Source organism: Temnothorax americanus, unplaced genomic scaffold, assembly GCF_048541705.1.
Source record: "Temnothorax americanus isolate GAGA-0224 unplaced genomic scaffold, ASM4854170v1 Scaffold68, whole genome shotgun sequence".
In the NCBI taxonomy this organism is placed as follows: domain Eukaryota; kingdom Metazoa; phylum Arthropoda; class Insecta; order Hymenoptera; family Formicidae; genus Temnothorax; species Temnothorax americanus.
Window position 1 is genome coordinate 770151 of NW_027509790.1, and position 20676 is coordinate 790826.

At 43.8% G+C, this 20676-nt stretch overlaps 2 protein-coding genes across 2 annotated transcripts; one reads left to right on the forward strand and one right to left on the reverse strand.

The window, feature by feature from the left end:
* The first annotated feature begins 119 nt into the window (after nt 1-119).
* Nucleotides 120-3559, forward strand: LOC143905848 (ATP-dependent RNA helicase DDX24). Its single transcript, XM_077421479.1, has 11 exons — nt 120-488; nt 548-959; nt 1064-1126; nt 1244-1434; nt 1538-1683; nt 1763-2055; nt 2133-2355; nt 2518-2629; nt 2711-2828; nt 2906-3086; nt 3157-3559. The coding sequence occupies exons 1-11, from the start codon at nt 306-308 to the stop codon at nt 3455-3457; spliced, it is 2223 nt and encodes a 740-aa protein (XP_077277605.1). The 5' UTR covers nt 120-305; the 3' UTR covers nt 3458-3559.
* A 151-nt stretch (nt 3560-3710) lies between these two features.
* LOC143905851 (uncharacterized) lies at nt 3711-19434 on the reverse strand. The gene is made up of 6 exons (XM_077421482.1): nt 19230-19434; nt 16820-18807; nt 6558-6701; nt 5323-5624; nt 4946-5202; nt 3711-4668 (listed from the first exon to the last, which is right to left on the reverse strand). Exons 2-6 carry the CDS (start codon nt 17130-17132, stop codon nt 3903-3905), a joined length of 1782 nt encoding a protein of 593 aa, XP_077277608.1. The 5' UTR covers nt 17133-18807; nt 19230-19434; the 3' UTR covers nt 3711-3902.
* Between the last annotated feature and the right edge of the window lie 1242 nt (nt 19435-20676).

Genomic DNA, 20676 nt, shown 5'->3' on the forward strand with positions numbered 1-20676 from the left:
TCCAGCAAGCGACACAACTCGACACAAGGTATCGTTTTATCTTTGGGAGCTTTCCAGCAAGCGACAAGTGTCGACACAGGTCCACTCTTATTGAGGATCTCTATCCGTGGTTATACCCGTGTCAACTCCACGTTTTGTCTGATTGAGGTTATCTAATCACAGTGAGTGGATCTCTTGATCACGTGTAAATATTTGTTTTGCAAGAAACGCAGTAATAATTGCCAACAATATATATATATATATATATATATATATATATATATGCATATGTTATATGTAACAATAGCATTAAATATTTTTCAATCATGACAAAAGTTAAACGAGCTACCAATAATGGATGGAAGCCTGTAACATTGGAAGGCACTTTGTTATCTAATGATATAGAAGGATTAATTGGAATAGAGGAGTTGACGGATTATAACTTAGAGCGGAGTAGCCAAAAAGGCAAAATCGTCACCACAGAAGTGAAGTCTACTGAGAAAAAGAAAGTAAGTTTTTATTTTTTAACATCTTGAAATTTATACAAAAATTATATCTCGTATTGTAGTCAGCATCAAAACGCGAATGTCCGAAAGAGCAAGAAGAGGAAAATGTCGACAGTACTGAACCTTCTGCAAAGAAATTGAAGACTAAGAAAGAAACAAAACGCAAAAATAAAAAGGATGGGAAGACAATAAAGTCAGCAGACTTAAAAATCACTGATCAACAAACTAATCCTGACAGTGACTTATACTGTAACACGGACAGTAGTAAAAGTTTGAAGATTAATGTTGAAGCATGGAGTGCCATGGGTGTACCTACTGCTGTAATAAAAGCTCTATCAGATCAGAATTTTCATTCTCCCACTATGATACAAACACGGACATTGCCAGCTGCCATATTAGGCCGCAGAGATATATTAGGTGCTGCTGAAACTGGTAGCGGCAAGACATTAGCATTTGGTATTCCAATTATAAAAGGTATGTTCGCCATTTTTGCGTGTCCCCCCTTCCCTGATTATAATAAAGGGTTCCTGTCTTAAATTATCATTGGCGGATTAATCTTCATCTTTTTGATTTAAAAGGTATCTTGGATTTAAAGAGCTCTCAGAATGAAGAACAGATTTGGCCAGAAAAAGAAACTAAAGGTAGTACAGTAATATTTTTTTTGAATTTATTCTTTTGTTTTTATAAACTCAAGTGTCACTTAAATTATAATCAATCTTTTGAAAATTTAAATATATTACAGATATTAATTTTTTTAGAATCTGATTCAGAAAATGAAGACTTATCGGAGCTTGATAATTGCCTGAATATTATGAATGACGTAAAGCTTGATGATTGTCATAATATTCCAATTAAACCCTTGTATGCTTTAATCCTGACACCAACTCGTGAATTGGCAGTTCAAATAAAGAATCATCTTACTCAGGCAGCAAAATATACAGATATTAAGGTGTGATTATCTTTTTCAAAGTCCAGACTTGTATAGTTTATGTATTAATATATTAATTTATTTATGTTTATAATTCTAATATTGTTGTCATATTATTACATAGATAGCTGTTGTCTTTGGAGGCGTAGCAGCAGTGAAGCAAGAAAGGATATTAAACAAGGGTCCCGAAATCGTCATTGCTACACCTGGAAGACTGTGGGAATTGATTCAAGAAGGCAACTCTCATCTCAATCAAATAGATTCTGTCAGGTAATTTAAGGATTTAGTAAGAAGTGATTCCATTATCTATTTCAAGACATTACTATAGAAAATATGTTATATTATTTAGGTATTTAGCTATTGATGAGACAGATAGAATGATGGAAAAGGGTCATTTTCAAGAATTGCACGATATACTGGAAAAAATAAATGCAAATCCAGCGAAGCTAAAAAAACGGCAGACATTTGTTTTTTCGGCTACTTTGACTATGGTGCATGATCTCCCGGATTATCTTGATAGAAAAAAGAAACGATACGTTAGGAGTAAAATATGTAAACTCACTCCCGACCAGAAATTGCAAAAAATTATACAGTTGTTAAAAATAAAGAATCCTAAAGTCGTTGATCTTACCAAAGAGTCAGGTATATATTTTAATTAACTATCATTAAAAGAAATTCTGTGTGTACTAGCTATTATTTAACCGAATCTATATTATTAGGCACTGCCGATAATTTAACAGAATGTCGAATAGCGTGCACAATTGATCATAAGGATTATTACCTTTATTACTTTTTAAAACGACACAACGGAAGAACATTAGTATTTTGTAACAGCATTGGCTGTGTGAAAAGATTGGCCACTCTTTTCAGTATACTTGAATGCAAGCCTTTACCTCTGCATGCCAATATGCAGCAACGGCAACGCTTAAAAAATCTTGAAAGGTAGGAAATATGTAATACTATTTTATTTCGAATAACACTTTAAAATACCTGAACTTTTCTCCGTAACGTGCACGTTACAATGAAAGGGGTATTTCAAGGAGATCATTCTGTGCACTTAATATTTCTTGTGAGATTTATATGTACTAATAAGAAGCATTATAGATTTCAAGCTGACGAGAACGGACTGTTGATAGCTACTGATGTAGCCGCGCGAGGTTTAGATATACCTAATATAGAGCATGTGATACACTATCAAGTTCCTAGGACAGCTGAGGTAAATTTAAGATATTATTGCAGATATGAACTAAACACATTAAAAGTTTATCATGTAATTGGTTTAATACTTATTTTACAGAATTATGTACATAGGAGTGGTAGAACGGCGAGAGCAGAAAAGGAAGGTATCACGGTTCTAATGATGGAACCTTCCGAAAAACAAAATTACACCAAATTATGTAAAACTCTTGGACGCAGTACGTTAATGTTAAAATGTTGATTTAATAATTCAATGATTAATTATAAAATATATAACGTGGATCTGTTTTTATAGCACATGATTTGCCTGTATTTCCGGTGGTAGATAGACTATTAATCACCATAAAAGAAAGAGTGGATGTCGCTCGCGATATCGATAAGTTAGAACTGAAATCCCGTCGTCAGAATAATCAGAAAGGTTGGCTACGAAAAGCGGTGGAGGACATGGACATGGTTTTGGATGAGGAGGACGATGAGTAAGAAAAATGAGCCGATTTGTCCTTTTCTTGATTTTTGCAGCAATTATCTAGTTTTATTTTATTTTAGTGAGTCATCGACAGAATCGGAAGAAGCAGCAGCGTTGAAGCGACAATTAAAGGCAAAGAAAAGTCAACTACGATTTTTATTATCAAAGCCAATGTTCCCGAAAGGATTTTCGGGAAAATATCTAGATGATAATTTGAACGTAGATATAGTTCAGGATGTACAGAAAGCTGTCGAAGTGATGAAAAAAATAATAGAAGATAATGCTGATAAAAGTAAAGCTAATAACGCCGCAATTCAGAAAAGACAACAAAAATTAAAACCTCAAAAATTAAAAAAATTCAAAAAGTTAAAAAAGACATAAAATATATATTTTCTTCATACAAACAGCTTTTTACATTATTGTTCTATTTCTGTAGACAATTTTGGATTTAATAAAAATTAGACAAGTTTTATTTTGACGCAAGTTACGCTTACATTTGTAATTAATTTGAGCGAATCGTCGTTCTAAGAAACATTTCTAAAGCGCGTTCTTATCTCAATTGTTAGTACATTAATAGTATGGCAAAGATATATACAGAAGATGTCTGTATTTTTCTACAAAAATACTGGTAATTTTTTAAATATGATTTCTAATATAATACATCTCGATAGAAAGTTGATCGTACGCGTAGTGCGCGCGATAAACACAGCCGGTTTGTCTACACTTTAGGGATTTCCATACAGTGCTGCCTCGAGTTACAACGAAATCTCTTCCATTTGCGTATGATCATGAGCATCATAATTATATCTTGTATATTATCTTAATTTTAAAATACAGTATTATAGATCACTTCGTCTTCTGTACTGATGATCGAGTCAATTTGTTCGCCTGTCACCATTGAGTTCACGTATCTTTCATTGCTGATCACGTTGTGCGCCCCAAAAGACGAATCGTTGCCCTGCACGACGATCCTGATTCGCGCCATCACGTGGCTTCCCGGGCACTTCTGCGCCTGGTTCGCCGTCGCGGTATCGCATATCTCGGCATAGATTTCCTCGGTTTTGTTGTTGCTGGTCCTGACCAGCTTCGGTAGTGACGGCAGCGGCGTTAGACTGTCCCTTACGCGAGAGTAATTAGGCTGTAGCTCGACGCACGGTATTTCCAACACGCTGGTCGATACGGATCTTTGCACCGGCTGCTTGGTGTTTTGATTCTGGCGGGTCTGATGAGAGGTAGTTTCCGGTTCTAGACTGGAGTAACGCTCCTGAGATCTCATGGCTATCTCCGGCCTCACCGCAAACGTGAACGAGGCCGATTTCTTCGCGGGGTTTCGATTTCTGTTACCCTGAGTGAGTTTCGAGATCCTGTCCAGAATACCGTTCCCGGTGCTCTGCTTTGTCTGTTGGTTCCGCTCTTTGACGGAACCCCGCTTCAGGTGCTCCAGCCCGTCCTTCAGGCTCTGCAAAATTGGCTTGGTCTCCGATTTTGGCTTGATCTTTTTCAGATGCATTTCCTTCAAGCTGTCCACGGTCGGCGGGTGCAATTTCGTGGGCGCTACTCGCGGTTCCGTTGCTCGATCTCCAACCGTTCGGCTAAAGTAGAAGAACAGTTTAACCATGCAGAATAGAGATTCTGGTGTAACGAGCTAACGGTCCATATATTTTTCGCGATACGGTAAACACTGAATAGAAATTTTTAAAAAAGTCCGAATGTTAAGAAAACAGTTAAACGATTTTATTTGAATAACAAATAAAGAATGTCACTTAATTTTTATTTATAACATTCGTTGATTAATTCGCGCAATACTGAACAACTTTTTACTGAAAAAGAGTTTCTTTTGCTTCACTTAAACTCTATTAATGACTTTACCTGCAAGCTGATAGTAATCGTTGCATTTTCGGGGAGGCCAGCAATCTCGCTTCCGAAGGGTAACCCAATCGAGCTCTTCGCACTCTTGGTGCTCCGTTACCGGACACGACCAATTCGAGCATTTCCGGATTGTGCACCGGTCTCTCAGGAACGACGCAGCCCAACACTATCGGACCACGCGTCGATGTCTCCAGTTGCATTAGACCGCCGTACTCCTTTGGCAATGGCACTGGCAACGGTCCCGCTATCAATCGTACCTGAAGAGAAAAATTTATTTAATCATAATTTTGAATAACGGAGAATTATAAAATATAATGAAAAAAATAGTTTTTCGGTATATTAATTATTGGAAGCGTTAATTCGTAAATGCGACTCACTCTGAGAGGCAGTTGTCTCTTGGCGAGGTGATGAACCTTGTAGAGCACCGCGTCGCTTCCGGTGTCGACGCTTCCGCTCTGACAGATCGCATAGAACTCGCCTCTGGTCGACAGCGAGGCGAACACTTCTTGTCCATGAAGGTCGATGCATTGCGCGTACTGATCTTTTTCGGGGCAGCCGCCGGAAATGCTGAAGGAGACCGAGCTGCATCGCCTCGTATCCTGGAAGACCGCCACGAGTCGTAATATCTCGCCGGCTCTGATCGTCGTCTTCGTGTAATGGGCCCGCAGATTTCCATTCTCTGAAAGCACGCGAGTGCAAAACTTGATGAGCGCAAATTACAGCCGCGACACTACTTGCATGTGTACAAAGTACGTCGTGCAACTTCGTCTTCGCCGATTAAGTTGCACGCGGTTGTCCCGTTAACAACGCGTCGAATTTCAAAGGAAGCCTGGCATAATCAATCCTAACAGTCGTATCCCAAAAGCATTCTTAACGGTACCAAATAGTGTCAAAAGGTGATAGAAGTCCTTTTCAGTCATGTCCGATGCGGTCTCGTGCCGATATGTATCTAACATTAGAGTCATAAGCTGATCACTAACCATGCTAACCGTTACTCGTTTTCTTGCTGATATTTTCGTTTTAACAAAGTCTCAGTTTTATAAACGCGGCAGCTTCCATAAATCTGTTACATCCTGTTAGTGCGTATCATCGGTCTGTTAATTATTACCTAATTTACATCATCTTGACGTTTAGCAGAAAAGGGTTCGAAACTTCCTTTTTTGTTTCTTCCATGGTTTTAACATGATTGCATAGCAGGGAATATTTTTACGGGCGTAGATATGTAAATGGAGTTGTTATCCGCATAAAGGTTGAAATTTAAATTTTAATGGATCGGCGCTTCTCGAATATCAATTTTAAATTTTTATCCATTTATTTTAGAATTTATGTAACTTTCTACTTCCTACTTGTTTAAAGTATCTATGCGTTTAAATTACGAAGAGTGGCAATTTGCACAATCGTAAAAGAGATAATTCTTACTATTTTCGAGCATATGTTTTTGCTTAGCACGAATTAAGCAAGCGAGATTAAAAGGAAAAGAGGGAAGAAAGAGAATAGCATCTTTGTGCGCTGCATCGCTATTCTTATGCATCTAGGTCAAGAACGTTGCACCGTTTGACATTTCGCGAGCGATCGTTCGCGGCACTTTCTAGCTTCTTTTACCCGTACTTACCCATTTTCGAGTGTGTCAACGTGTAGCCTCTCAGAGGCGTCGCCAATAGAAAAGCAGGTACCCCCGTCTTCACCAAGGAATCCATCCTTCGATAGACACGCGCGCTGCCCGTCGTGTTATTGCCAGATATCACAGAAAACCATCCTGAAAAGAGGAAACGTTAAATGTGTTGCGGAGGACTGTACAATAAAGGCATATAGCGTATCTTTTCGACTTCAATTACAATTTGACACGGTTATTAATGAGCAGAATAAACATTATGAAACTTTTCTTCATGGAACTACTAGCAAATTATTACACGAACAACAAGCCCAAATATTTTTTTGCCGAAAAATACTTTTAATTAACCTAATATTTAAAATAATAAAATTTAAAGAATACTTTTTATCATCTAATATTTGAATTACTTAATATTTATGAAGTACAATTTTATACAAAGTATAATTAAATCTTTATAATCCTACTTTGAGACTGATTTTAGTTATAAAAAATTATATATTCATGCAATGTGTTTGTAATAACAGCTGTTTCAGCAATATAGATCGTTATATATAAGGCTTTGAGTCGGACATAGAGAAAAGAATCTACACCTCGTTTCTTCTCTGACGGGAGACTCAAGGCTGAATTTTTGTTAATCGTAGCGAGAACGATTAGGACCGGTCGGCATCTGCCGACGTAGCGGTGTATATGCGCGCGCGCGCGAGTGTGCGGCTTCAGGATGAGTTAAAAAACGTATCTATTATATTTGGCAAGAAGAAACTATGTGAAGTTCCAGTCAGATCGTAAAGAAACCGCCAAATTGCGAACAGGCGGATTTCAGGCGCGCTGCAGTAGAGACAACAGTAGTCGAGTGGTGGTCGATCGGCTGATCGAAGGTCAGCAGGTTCTTTTTCTCGTTGCTAATTGATTTAAGAATGCCGCCCTGATGTGAGCGCGTGTACTCGAATCCTGTCCCTTAAGAATTGCGCCGGAATGCTATCCAGGCTGTGGCAGTCTCTGAGGTCCTGAATCCATCTCCGACGAAAGCAAAAGTTAGATACCTTGACTTTATAAAGGCAAGCAATTTTCAGAGACATTAAAAGATTATCAAAATTGTACTTAACAAAAGCGTCGCAAGTAACCATGCAAAGGTAATCATATAAAAAAATTATTTAACCCGAAATATCATTTTCATTATTTCAGAGTCTGAGATCTTAAATCCATCTCCGATGAAAGCAAAAGTTACCTCGATTTTCTCTTTAACAATTTTCAAAGAAATTAAAAAATTGTTAAATAAGTCGAATTTAATAGAAGCATCACAGTTGACCATATAAAAATAATTAATAAATAATAAATCAATATAAATAATTTATTTGGCCTAAATATGATTTTCAGAACAATGTTTTATTTTCATTAGTTATCTTTGTATTTTATATTTTATCTATTTTCTTAGTCAAATGGAAAAGCGTCGAAGAGATTCAGTGAACGTTTGCGAGTCGCATGAAGTGGAAAAAGGAAGCGTAAAGGGGGGAAGCCAGTTAGTTTCCCTTGGGAAAGTTTTTCCGTTTCCAGTTTACGTGCGCACATTAATTCGTGTTCGAGGTTAACTGATGGAATAATCTAGGGACTTGGCGGCGCTCCCGGTTTTTGTTTGTTCTAGATCAACGACCTGCTGGAAACCCAAGTGCGCGCAATTAGACGGATGGTATATTGGATCTCCTCGTTGCGTTCTTGAGAATGCCTCGAAGGGAGCTAATAGGGGGGTTCCCTCAGTCGTCTCTCGGCAGAAGGACGGCTTCTGGATCCGGGAACGGGAGCGTACGTGCAATGTACTCCGGAAAAGAAATGTTGCGAAGGCGTGTGGCTCGCGCACGCAGTTGCAATCGCATGCAGTTGCACAAGCTTTACGCGCGTACGACCTTCCCTCACTTTCCATTTCCAGCGTGCGCATCCGACATAGCCACGCGAGCGGGCGAGCGATCGCGTTCAGGTCGTAATTATACAGATTCGCCGCATCTGCTGCGAAAAATCTACGGAAAAGTTCAGGCATTCAGTTACGCACGGCAAGAGCGGTTTCCTAATAACGCGTCGCGCGACTGCGTATATCTCATTGTCTTGCGTAATTGCGAGATCGCGCACGCCTAATGATTCACGTAATGAAGCGCGCACGTTTCCCTCAGAGGGCAACCCGGACAACCTATTTTTCCGACATTTAGTCGGCAGTCGTTGAGAAGAGTGTAGTTGAAATATAAAAATATACATGTAATAAATATAGCTATACATGCAATGTGTACGTGGAGATTGTGTAGAATTTCAATAATATAATTCTATTTAATATAACGGACCTATATATATAATCTGAAGACCAATGTATATAGCTAAGTATAAAATTTAATACAGTTTATTAATTCTTCCATTTAATTCTCTGTATGCTTATAGAAAATGTACACGCTTTGCTGAATAAACACGAGATGATAGTGAGCGGTCGTTTCGCTTGAAACAGTCAGCTAAATGTTCCTGAAAATCCGTTTTATCCCGTCGTTTTTAACGCATCACCGCTGCAACGCATGTGTTTACGATTCAAAGTTCGTTGGTGCCATAACTCCATAAAATGCTGGCCCGTTACCAAACGGAACACGTTATAAATGCTCGGGCGTTGCTTGGGACAGAGGATAGCGCCTCGTATTTCCGGAATCTTAGATATGTGTCTATCAGTGCCGAGATCCAACATCTCAGCGACGAGATTCTATTCGAATTCTGTGTGCTTTTCTACAAAAAAACATTTATCTATATTTGAATCAATCAGGGATTTGCATTTTTCTGTGGAAAATTGTTATCTAAGATAAACTTTAAGATTGAAAATAATATTTTCTTTATCAAAGGACATGCTCAAGTTATTAAACATTTAAAAAACCTATTTCTGTATGCAACAAAAAAATGTCATTTTCACGCTTTGTATCATGCCGCCTTGATGACAATCAAAGAAAGGGTTGCAGCAACCGGAGCAAGGAATTGGACATTGACCCATGGTTCAGGTGCGCTCGCAGGAACTGCGTTAAGCGCGTTACACCATGTCTCAAGAATTCATCCTAATTCCTGTCTGGCTTTATGGTATGAAAGGAAAGCCTCCTTTCTCACAATGGAACGGATAATAGGCTTCGCCATCGGTGCACGTGGCTCGGTATCTGTGACGTAGATATTATGTTTTTGTCTAAACACACCTGGAAATCCGGTTGCGATGAATATGGCATAAACATGTGATTTATCATGATTAATCTCGCAACATTTAATAAGTAGCCAGAAATTATATTTATATTTTGTTTTTTATTTATTCACAAGATATAATTATCATACCGCTACTTATCGACATATTGTTGCAAGCCCCGAATTTCGAGTAGATTTTTCGTTCGTACCGGACCGTGGGTAATTATAGAAATACGTGATTGAATAGCGGATTGTACATAAGATGCCCGCAGGGGGAATTGATCCGCGCAATTCTTTGGGCTTAACGCACCCACGGATTGACCCGAGTTGACAGTACACCGCGGACACATTCACGCACAAATACACGACACACGCCCACAATTACATGTATCTATTTTAAAATTATTACCTATTACACGAGGGAGAGCAGGTCGGAATGGAGGGCCCTCTTAGAGCAGGCCAAGACTCATAAAGGGTTGTGGAGCCAAAGCTGATGATGATTACGCCTGTTTATGGGCGAAGTACTGCCCGATGCCAAAAATCTAAGAAGTGAAGTGAAGTGCGCATAACATTGGTGACAGCGACGAATAGAATCGGGACTTTTTATCTCCCTCCTACGAAAAAGGAGGGATTTCAGCTTCCATGTTTAATGAAAATCCATTCGGCCAGTATCAAATGAAAATTGTATAGCAATGAAAAGGTCAGTTAGTTTCATCGAGACTTAAAAAAAATTATGTAACCGAAACGGCCACACCGTTGCGAAGGCAACTAGTTTACGTCCCTACTGAAATATCGGGCGAATACTTCGTTGCGAGAGATCGCCGGTGATCGGCGTGACATTCCAGATAAACATTGTGATATTGAGATGCGCGATATATGTGTTTAGCCGGAGCATTAAGTGAGGGAGACCACAGCCTACATCTCGCGGCTGGAATCTTTATTGTGCATAATTTACGTTACGCCGCGAGAGACCAATCATTCGGGATATAATATTACTCGAACGTGAATCGAACCGTGACAATAGTATATGGTTGCCGGACTATGTTATCGATGATACCCCGCTGCAGCATAACGGAGTAACGTGTCTGCTATATCTCCGTCAACGGCGATATATCTTTATGGGATATATTTGTTAAAAGCCAATCTTTGAATAATCAATATTTTTAACTCGGATCTCCTCTAAAATCGTAATCAAATCACTGCTTATACAGCATCGCCATAGCATCCTATTATACAACATTGATTTGTTTCGATATGTTTCTCCAAGTGCGGAGATATTTATTAGTGATTGAAAACGAAAAAGAAAAGGAGGAATTTTAAAAATAGAAACGCGAAGGAGAATTTGTCGTCGTGACAAATCGCGACCGAGAGGTATCGGCAAGAGTAGTAGCAGCGGCATTAACGGTACCAATCGGTGATATTGGTAATAGACCGGAGAACACGGCGATAGAGCGCGATGGGGAGCACAGATCGAGCGCGATTTATTGGCTAGTCGCTCTTATAGATTTTGTCGTTTTGCAGAAATTGGACGGTCGGCTTACGGACGGCCGCGCGTTTCGAATAGATTGAATCCTTCCTCGCTTCTGTCTTTCCCTTTGTCGTGGGATCGGTTCCGCACAGTCGATGCCGGCCGACGCGCGATACTCTAGAGAGTTATACTCCGGCACGTAATGACCGTTATTTAAAACCGAGGGAGGCCGGTCATCGCCGAGGGCGCGTCTGGCCCGCGCAACATTCTTGTCTCGTCGTAAGACCTCGTCCGAGAGGTCTGCGCGAGTAAATAACGATATATATATATATATATATGTATATATACATATCTATACGTATACGTGTATGTATACACATCTCACGGATATATAGGAGAGAGAAAGAAAGAGAGAGAGAGAGAGCCGAGACATCTGCGCCGGGTCGGGCAGTTGGCAGTAAAATCATACGGCCGCGTCGGATAAACCGATCTATACGATCCCTCGGCCCGCAATCACGATCGCGATACTGCACGCAATTCATTCTCCGCTTCTCTGTTCGGAGAGAAAGAGAGGAGTCCCTCTTTCCGCGCGCGAATGCGCGAAATCGCCGATCTACCACGATACGCACGAAAGCGATCGTCGATAATTCCCTGCGTGGGGGAGGCGGCGCGGAGGATGATTGCGAGTACAATTTTTACATTTTTTTTTGTGTGCGCCCATTGAAATATCATATTTTTGTCGTGTCGCTCACGAGATGAGAAATTAAAATCTCTTAAATATTTATATACGATAGCAAAGATATTACATCTTTAACGAAAGGGTTCAGTAAACCTTCTTTCTTGCTCAGTGCGTGTAACACGCGAGAGCGGGACAATGTCCCGCTAGACCTGATCGTTTCACACATCGTGCTCTATAATCGGTCACTCGCATTTAACTTTTTTACGGCGATCCGCCTTTCTTCCGTCGGCAGCGCGAGATCGTTTTATCTTTCCTTTTTTTCGCGACCGGCAACGGATCGCAACGGTGCATCGCGAATGCTCTGCGGATTTGCCGCGGGCGAACGACCGACTATCGAAAGGTGGTTCCTTCGCACCGTTGGTTGCCGAGCCGAAATGCGCGCGGGTACGCGATTATCTCGTAAACCGCTCCATAAAACTTTAAGGGCTACCGGCATCATCATCCCTCGTCGAATGCATGTTAACGGTGCAGCGGGCGCGGGCAAGGAAAAGAAAGAAAAGGAAAAAGAAAGGGGAGGGGAAAAGAAAGGAATGGAAAAGAACGAGAGAGGAGGACCCCCGTCTCTCACATGAGAGAGAGGAAGGACGTCGACCTCGACGCCGCCGACGAGAACCGCGCGTTCTCCCGAGGTTTATACACGCCTAATAAATTACTGTAAACTGGAGCCCGCGCGGTCGGCGTGCGGAGAGCTCGTCGCGGCCCTCTCTCGTCCCGGGATTTGCGCGAACAGCAGTTAAGCCGCGGCCGGTGATTTGTGCGATATCGTCCATCGTCCTTATCAGTCTCTGGAATCGGACGCGCGCGTCTGAATCTTCTCCCTAGTAATTTTATCCCGGTTGAGGGTTCAAGTTGCGTATACCTCCGACCGAGAATTCCGTTTCGCGTTTCGTCGAATGGACGATCCGCGATCGAAGCGAGCTTCTAATGTGACACTCTCCTCCTCTCCTGCGCAAAGCCGACGAACTGTCGCGAAGATGCGATACGTGGTTCGTTATGATAAGAATCATAATTTTTGTCTCAATTCTTTGAATCGTATTAATCAGATTTTATCTTCGGACAAGTACGACTGTAATCGCGAATGACGTCTGAATTGAGCCAAAAATTTCAAGACTGCATCATACATTTTGATTCGAGATACGTTTCTCAACCTTTTTCGAATGTCTTCCTTTTCTCTTTCGGAAATCACATAATTCCTCGCGAAAACGTTAGCGCACGTGAAAAATACTTGGAGGATTGATCACGATGATGTACAGTAGTAGGCACACGCCTCTAATATATTCAACTAATAATTCTCTCTTCGATGAAAACTATACAGGCTTCAGATCTTTTTATCCAGCTTCTCCGCCACGGAAAATTACGAACGACGCAGAGGTCCATGCGACACAAAGAATCGCGACGTGTGTTTAATCTGCGCGATACTAAACTATAATCCCGGCATGAATTCCCCGTTATCAAAAGAAAAGCATTCGATTGCCGTCAGCGGGATTCAATTTCGCCGCGTAGAATGACATCTACGTAACGAGCGCGAGCGCGCGCCTTTCTTTCATCCAACGATGAAAAGTCAAAATTCGATCAGTCCATTAAAGCTGCCTCGTCACGATATTATATTACAGCGGTATAGAGAATCGTACAGTAATGCTAGAAGAAAGTGTATGACGAAATTCCACTGCAATCTCGTTAACAGATAATTTTCGCGCCGGACAGACGGAAGTCGAACGGACGGATTATGTCATGCCGCGTCGACGAAATCGCAATGCGGTTTCGCGCCGACAATCCGGATCGGTGTGCTTGCGCTTAACGGCAGCCGCGCAAGCGGTGATCGCGCATTTCACGCACGTGCGCCCCGCCGGACAAATGGGATTAAGCCAGATGACGAAAGTCATTCCGGCTCGGGAATCGTGCCGCGCCGCGCGCCGCGCCGGCCGGTTGAAATTCCACGGTGACGCAGAGGGAAAAATGGCCCGAGGGATAAGTACGAGGAAGAGCGTAAGAGGAAACAGCTCTGTTCCGTAAAATAGTGAGATTTATCACGGCGCGCCGGTCGGAATTTAGATGACGCGAAACGTACAGCTTCGAATACTGAGAATCTGCAGTTTCCCAGCGAGCTCCGTTGGGAAAAGTCCCGTGTTTCTGGGTCCGATGGTTCATAAAATGAGCGAACGAAGCCGCCGCCTTTAAGGAAAAGCAATCCCGCAGTTTTCGCCGAGCGGGAAGACGAGAAAAAGAAGAGGGCGGACGAGACAGCTCGAGCCGGAGGAAAGTCGTCGATTTCCGCCAATGAGGGAAAACATATACGGACGATAACGCCGCGTAACTTCTGATTGCTTCGCGCCAGAACGGTCCGCTATTTGATCTGCATGCCCGCCTAGTGCTTTTTACGCCGAACCGGCCAATAGTAAGTAAACGTCCGGCGACTTCTTCTTTATCACCGCGAAGAACGGGCCGGTGTTCTCGCCGCGCGCGCGCGTGGTCCGAGCGTTTAAAACGCGGAACTAATTCATCGCGAGAGACGTCTGGCCGATGGAGCCGCGACCTTTTTCTTCGTCCCCCTCGTCCTCTTCGCGCGTCCGTGGTTTTACGCCGCGTAAAGAGTTACGTCGCGGCGCTACGTGGCGAATTCGTGGGCGTGGAGTAACGTTTTCTCGGCTCAATTTACTGTTAGTACAGCGCGGTGCATATGTAGCCAATCTCGCGTCCGTTTCAAGTGCGAATTTATGATGCGACCGACGGCGACGAGGAGTTTGTATATCCGCATACGCGCACTCCGCTCAAAATGTCCTCGACCTCCTCATCGAACGATGAGCGACTCGTCCAGAGCGACTTGTCTCCAAAAAATACGATCGCACGAACTTTACCAGGTCCCCAGCAAACACCAACTAATAGTAGACATTACATCAATATTATAATTTCCCACTCAACAATATAAGTGTAATATAACACACGTTGTACATAACAGTTATATAATACATTGTGTTGAGTAGGAAATTTTATAATAATATTGAGACAATGTTATACTCTTAGTTGGTGTTTGCTGGCATAATGCGTGAAAGAACCGGATCACCTTTTTCCCATCACCATCCGTCCTCCGTTTGCTGTAATTCTATAATATCCTGGTGCTAAGAGTTTCAATTACAAAATCTTTCAAGTCCGCGAGCGCACGCTGCCGAGCGGACTGCATGAGCGCAAAGAGAGGAGCCGAACAGCGGAATCGAAAGGGAAAAGTAGCGGCGAATTGCCACTTACCGTCGAGTCATCCTAAGCCATCTCAAGGTCGGCGTGAGATCTAGACAGAAACTAGAAAGCGTTTGTCAACACTCCGGATTTGCCGGTGCCGTGAATCATCGACACGCTCCGCGCGGAATAATTCATTTGCGCGCGAGAATTATCGGCGACATTTCTCTCGCGTGACTCGACCGGAACGCTGTCGAGTAAGAAAAACCATATGACGAAATTTCTTCAGCTGTGACGTCAATTCGGCAAACGTGTTTCCCTTGCGAATTTCGCGATTCGTCAGAGGTTTGCAATCGGGAGTGTAATCGCCTTGCGACATTCATTGAAGAGATGGCAAGAGGCGAAACGCGCGTTAAATATGCCATCTCGATCGGGCTCGCAGCCCCGGTAACTTAACATGTCTGACTCATAACCGCCATATGCATCGTCTCACCAACGACATTTTCATTAAAATACGAAGTGCGTTTATTAGAGGCCAGTTAGCGGTGAGTCAAGCGCGACACTGTCGTGCGCGACGCCAATTTCACGTCTCGCGCCTGAAGAGGTGGAGGACGAGGACGAGGACGAAGTCGAGGAGAAGAACGAAGAAAACGAGACAGAAGGAGAGAAGCGTGGCAGATGACGGGGGGAGGGTGAAGAAAAATGCCGATGTATTGAATAGCTTCTTGCGCGAGCGCGAAAGAACCAGGCGTCGTTAGCTGACGGTTCTCTCTTCAAGCTGTCGAGCCACCATCGAGCCTAAACATTCCCCACTTTACCTCCCGTCCATTCGATCTAATAGGTCCACATTACCGCGCTTTATTGCCTTGTAATTTTTATTTCTGATGCCAGAAACCAATATAAGTCGCGGAGGATAGCGCGCGCGCGCGCACGCAGAAAAGCCGAGCTTCGCGGCTTACTTCGCCACAAAGTGGTTTACGATTGAGACGAAAAAGAACGAGTCGGAATATTAATCGTATGACGAAGAGGCTCTCCTTCTCTTTCTCGAATGCGAGAGCGAGAACGAGCCTTCCCTTTTTCATCAAGCGAAAGAAAAGGAGGAAGAAAAGAAGAAGAAAAGAGAGAGAAGTCGAAGCATTATCATTTTTTCTTGCAACTTCTCGCACGTCCACGCGATCGCCGACGCAAACGCGAGCGTGAGCTCGATGGAGTCCATAACCTGTTCCGATGATTCCAGCCGGATGATCTCCACAACCGTTACCGTTCGTTCTGCCGAGCATAATTTACGTTCTACGCGCTAACTATCACCACACGGGACACAGGTCATTAGAAGAGTGGCCGCGTCAATACCAATTCAAATAACATTAAAGAACGAGAGACGTTCAAAAAACATAAAAAAAGATACATGTTTTTATATTTTCATGTTTTTTAAATAGTTCTCTTTTCCACGTTATTTTTCTTGAGAAAAGTACTCCAATCAATCGCGAATCGAGAATTTTTTATTTTTATTTTGTGATGTTAACTGTTTATCGAATCGAAGTGCACGCGAAAAATGATGGTTTTTGCATCAGGCAATCCGGTTTCCGGAATTATCCTCCGCGAGGAGCAATAAACGTCAGAGACCCGACTGCAATTTTCTTCATGCAACCGGGAGCAATAATCGTTTCGCATCGACCGGCCGATCTAAGGGAAAACCCTCACCTGGATAACCCTCTGGGATGACGATCTCCGGTCCCACCTTGACGTCATGCCGGTACCGGTGCATCAGCAGGCTCGCCGTGACTCTCAGCGATCGCTGTTGCTGCTTGTACAGGAGCACCGGCCTGCCGCCGGTACCCTCGAGTCTGACGACCCTTGGTAACGAGAACCGATCCAGGAACTCCCGTAGCGGCATATATCCGCCGCTGGAACCGGAACCACCCTCGGCGGTGGCCTCTCTCGAGCTCGGCAGGGATTTGGGGAGCGAAGGCATCTCCTCGCTGGACATCGTTGAGAATTCACCGTTCGACGACATGATCTCACAAGTTTCGAGACAGTGTCACCGCGCGAACGTTCCCGCAGGACATCGAGGCGAAACGTGCACAGTTTGAATAAGCCGGTGCGCGAGGGATCGCAAAGTGTGTCGGGATCAGGAAACTGACGCGATGAATACTGATTCGGATGAGACAGTCCTCTTCAAAGTAACGCTGGACAGCAGCTCGAGGGTTCAGCGTCATTTAATCCCCGTGGCGGCGGAGCGAGCACGACGCTTGCTTTCGAAGGCATCTTCGTTCCCCTCTCGGTACCCGCTCATTATACCGCTTAATAACGGGCTTGGATGCGCTGGCACTTTCTTCTTCAATTATGTCACTCCGCCGCGGTCGCTCGGCGACCGTCACTTTCCGTCTCGCGGCGCGATGATAGTGACATTAACCCTCTCGGCGAGGAGTTATTTTCGACACTTTGCGAGCGTCAGGCAATCCTCGCGTAAAATTGCCGTACGCGAAGAGGAAAGAGAGATCCACAATTGTACATTCTCGATGAACTAAGCGATCGTTACTTTTACATCTGGCTCGAGCGATAAAATCGATTTCGTTCATCAAAACGGCATAAAATTGATTTGCAGCGGATATTAAAGCCGCCTCGTGTTGATCCCGGCCCGTTATAAATAATACGTGAAACTCCGTTCACTAGTCACTAAACTGTTGCCTGGAGCAACAGCGCGTAGTGAGATCGAGAATCACGAAACACCGCGTCGAACGAGCCGATCGATCGCAAATTGGCGGCACTGTTAAGACGATCGATGTCGATCCGCTCGCGGGTTTGCCACTTTCCGCGTTACACTTTTCACACATGCGGTGGATCATATCCTCCCTCGGTTGATCAGGGCGGTAGCGCGAACGCGTTACGGCAAAACTATCACGATCTATCGATAATATCCTCAATTGTTGCGTAGAGAGTGAACGCTGACTGGCAACGCATCTCTCCTTAGACTATTACGATTTACTGACAGTATATCCGTGATGATCACTCGCTCGCGAGGATGAAAGGCTGTCTATGCTCGCGTAAGGCTGGTGTATATTCTTAGGCGAAGCTATCCAGGGTCTATCAACGATGTCCACGATGGCGAGCAAGGATGGCGAACGATGAAGACCGTCTCTCCGCGTGCGCGCGGCCGAGGTACTCTTCCGGACGTCCTGTACCCGATGATGAACGACGAACGGGGCCCCTCTTCCGGGCTGTTTCGTTTTCGAGCGCTGCCGAGGCGTCCGAGGATAGATGGATCCGATGAACGCGCGATCGAATGATGAATCCCGCTTGGTTAACCGAGCCGTTGCTCCTCTCTCTCTTTCTTTCTATCTCCTGACGCGAAGGCAGTTATCTCCCGTGGGGTTCGATCCCCGTGGCGTTTATGATTTACCGGTGCGGTCGGCTTTCTTTCGCCGTTTTCTTACGCGAGCCTCGCGAGATATATCTCGTGGCGCGCGGGCGCTTTTATTGCTTTATGCCGAGCCGTACGTGCGCGGGCCGCGGGGTGCCTTCAGACGCCTCGATAACTGGGTCTGTGAGCTGCATCTTGGTAGTCCGCGAGCAGGACCTACCGTATCCCGCGAGGAAAGGCGAAGGCCAGAGAAAGAGGTGCTGGAGAGAAATCCTGGGGATATCCTTCAGACACCTTGTCGGCCGAGGTCGGGCTGCATCACGGTGGTCTGAAAACAGACGGACAGGCGATATGGCCAAAGTGTTCTCTATCGCGGCACTCTGCGCGGTTTGATCGCGGAAACGCGTCGCTCGACAAATCTATCGAGTCGATATATGTTTCTTCGACGAATGTCGTTAACATTTATTCATTACATCTATTTAATTGCAGAACTGATCGTTAATCACGATCGAAACGGCAACGTAATTGTGATCTACGATGATGATATGCAATAAAGACAATCGCGCATCTGTCTTGCAATTTACGTAAGTATTATACATTCACAAATTCTGTAGCATTAAAAACAAAATAGATTAAATTAAGAAAAAAATACGCGAAATAATATTCTATTTTAGATATTTATTTCTGAAGATTTTTCAATTTTGTATAGGAAGGGTATAAACGCCGAGGGATGAACAAAATGAAAAATACCCAAAAAGAAGTACTCCAATTATTTCCGCACGTTCAACGCCGGTTCCGTAAAGGCGATCGAATAGTCCAATTTGCCCGACTATCTTCTGGCCGAACGGAAGAACGCGCGCACTTTTTGAAGAGGATCCGATCGGATCGGCGGACGCGAAGTCACTGACGCCCGGCTCGAACTGAGTGGAGTGTAAGAGGTCCACCGGCACTGAGAGCCGCACGCACACCAACGGCGCGGCGTCGTGTAGCCGTCACTGGTACCGTGTGCCACCACCTCTACCCAAGCTTGGCTGTCAGTGCCAGCAATACCGGCGGCCTGAGGCCTGAGCCTCGCCCGCGAAGTCCTCCGTACAGCGTACAGCCGGTTAACAGAATACGCGCGCCTCGCTCCGACCTACGTGGACGTGGGTTTATTCAATATGGGTCCTATTGTTGCTCGCTGAGAGGAGCTGTTACCCCACAGGAGCGCGCGCACCGCCCTCGATACTCTCTTCCTGCCTAGGAGCCTGTAATAATCGCCCGTGGTATAGCCGAGTCAGTCTCTGTGTATGCACAGCAACGACGAGGCACGAGAAGCTGACAATTGCGGCGTGCTGAGATTAAATGGCAGCTGATCAGATCGTGGATGGGATCAGAAGCTACCTCCCGAGAGCGCGCAGATCAATCTCAGATAAGGAAGGAAGGATCGGAGGCGAGCTCGTGATCATTGAGCTTCGTTAAATCATGCCATTTTTTAACATTAAAGACAGACGTTTGACTTTGTCTCGAGTTTTCCCGCGAGTTTCGTGAAAGTTAATTTTACTTTCAACATTGAACATTTTATTTTCTCTCTGACGCGGTCGATGATCGCATTCATCGTGTTCGCGGGAATCTTTTAAACCGCATTCCGATCGACAGAAATGCATCCGTTGCAAAAAAATGACGCACGCTTTCGTAAAAGACAAACCATTTGGTGACTGAAATGCTACATGCGAATTTTTCTTATACGGCTATACTTAAATAAAACGAGCCCAGCGCAGTCCCTATATTTGGTAACTCTCGCTTGAAATTCGGCGATGACGATATCACGCGTAATAGCCTTCTTCTTACACGTATTTCGAATTTATACGTCGACTCGCACCTCAATGTGATTCGCTCGCGCGCTCGATATCGCGGATAAGATTGTAAAAATTACGAGCAAATTGGCGTGGTTTCCGAGTGGGTGGAAAGTGGAACGACCTTGGCTTTTATTTTTGTCGAGCATACATTACCGATGCGAACGTCCGACATGTTACGTCATTACGGGTTTCTCTCTCACGCATTGTATAATCCTTTTTATGGAGGTCTCTCAGACCGTACAATAAGAGTTTTAAATATCGTAACATGCACTAAACGATCTTCAATCCTATTAGGCAAATTATATTAGGACATATATGTTTTGTACATACAAATAAAAAGGAAAAGGAAGGAATGAAAA

Excerpts from the sequence above, each read along its gene's own strand:
- LOC143905848 (XM_077421479.1), top strand. The coding sequence starts at position 306 with ATGACAAAAGTTAAACGAGCTACCAATAATGGATGGAAGCCTGTAACA. Across the intron at positions 2,056-2,132 it reads TGATCTTACCAAAGAGTCAG|GCACTGCCGATAATTTAACA; the intron begins GTATATATTTTA and ends CTATATTATTAG. Across the intron at positions 2,829-2,905 it reads ATGTAAAACTCTTGGACGCA|CACATGATTTGCCTGTATTT; the intron begins GTACGTTAATGT and ends CTGTTTTTATAG.
- LOC143905851 (XM_077421482.1), bottom strand. The coding sequence starts at position 17,132 with ATGTCGTCGAACGGTGAATTCTCAACGATGTCCAGCGAGGAGATGCCT. Across the intron at positions 5,203-5,322 it reads AGAGACAACTGCCTCTCAGA|GTACGATTGATAGCGGGACC; the intron begins GTGAGTCGCATT and ends TTTTCTCTTCAG. Across the intron at positions 4,669-4,945 it reads CGATTACTATCAGCTTGCAG|CCGAACGGTTGGAGATCGAG; the intron begins GTAAAGTCATTA and ends CTTCTACTTTAG.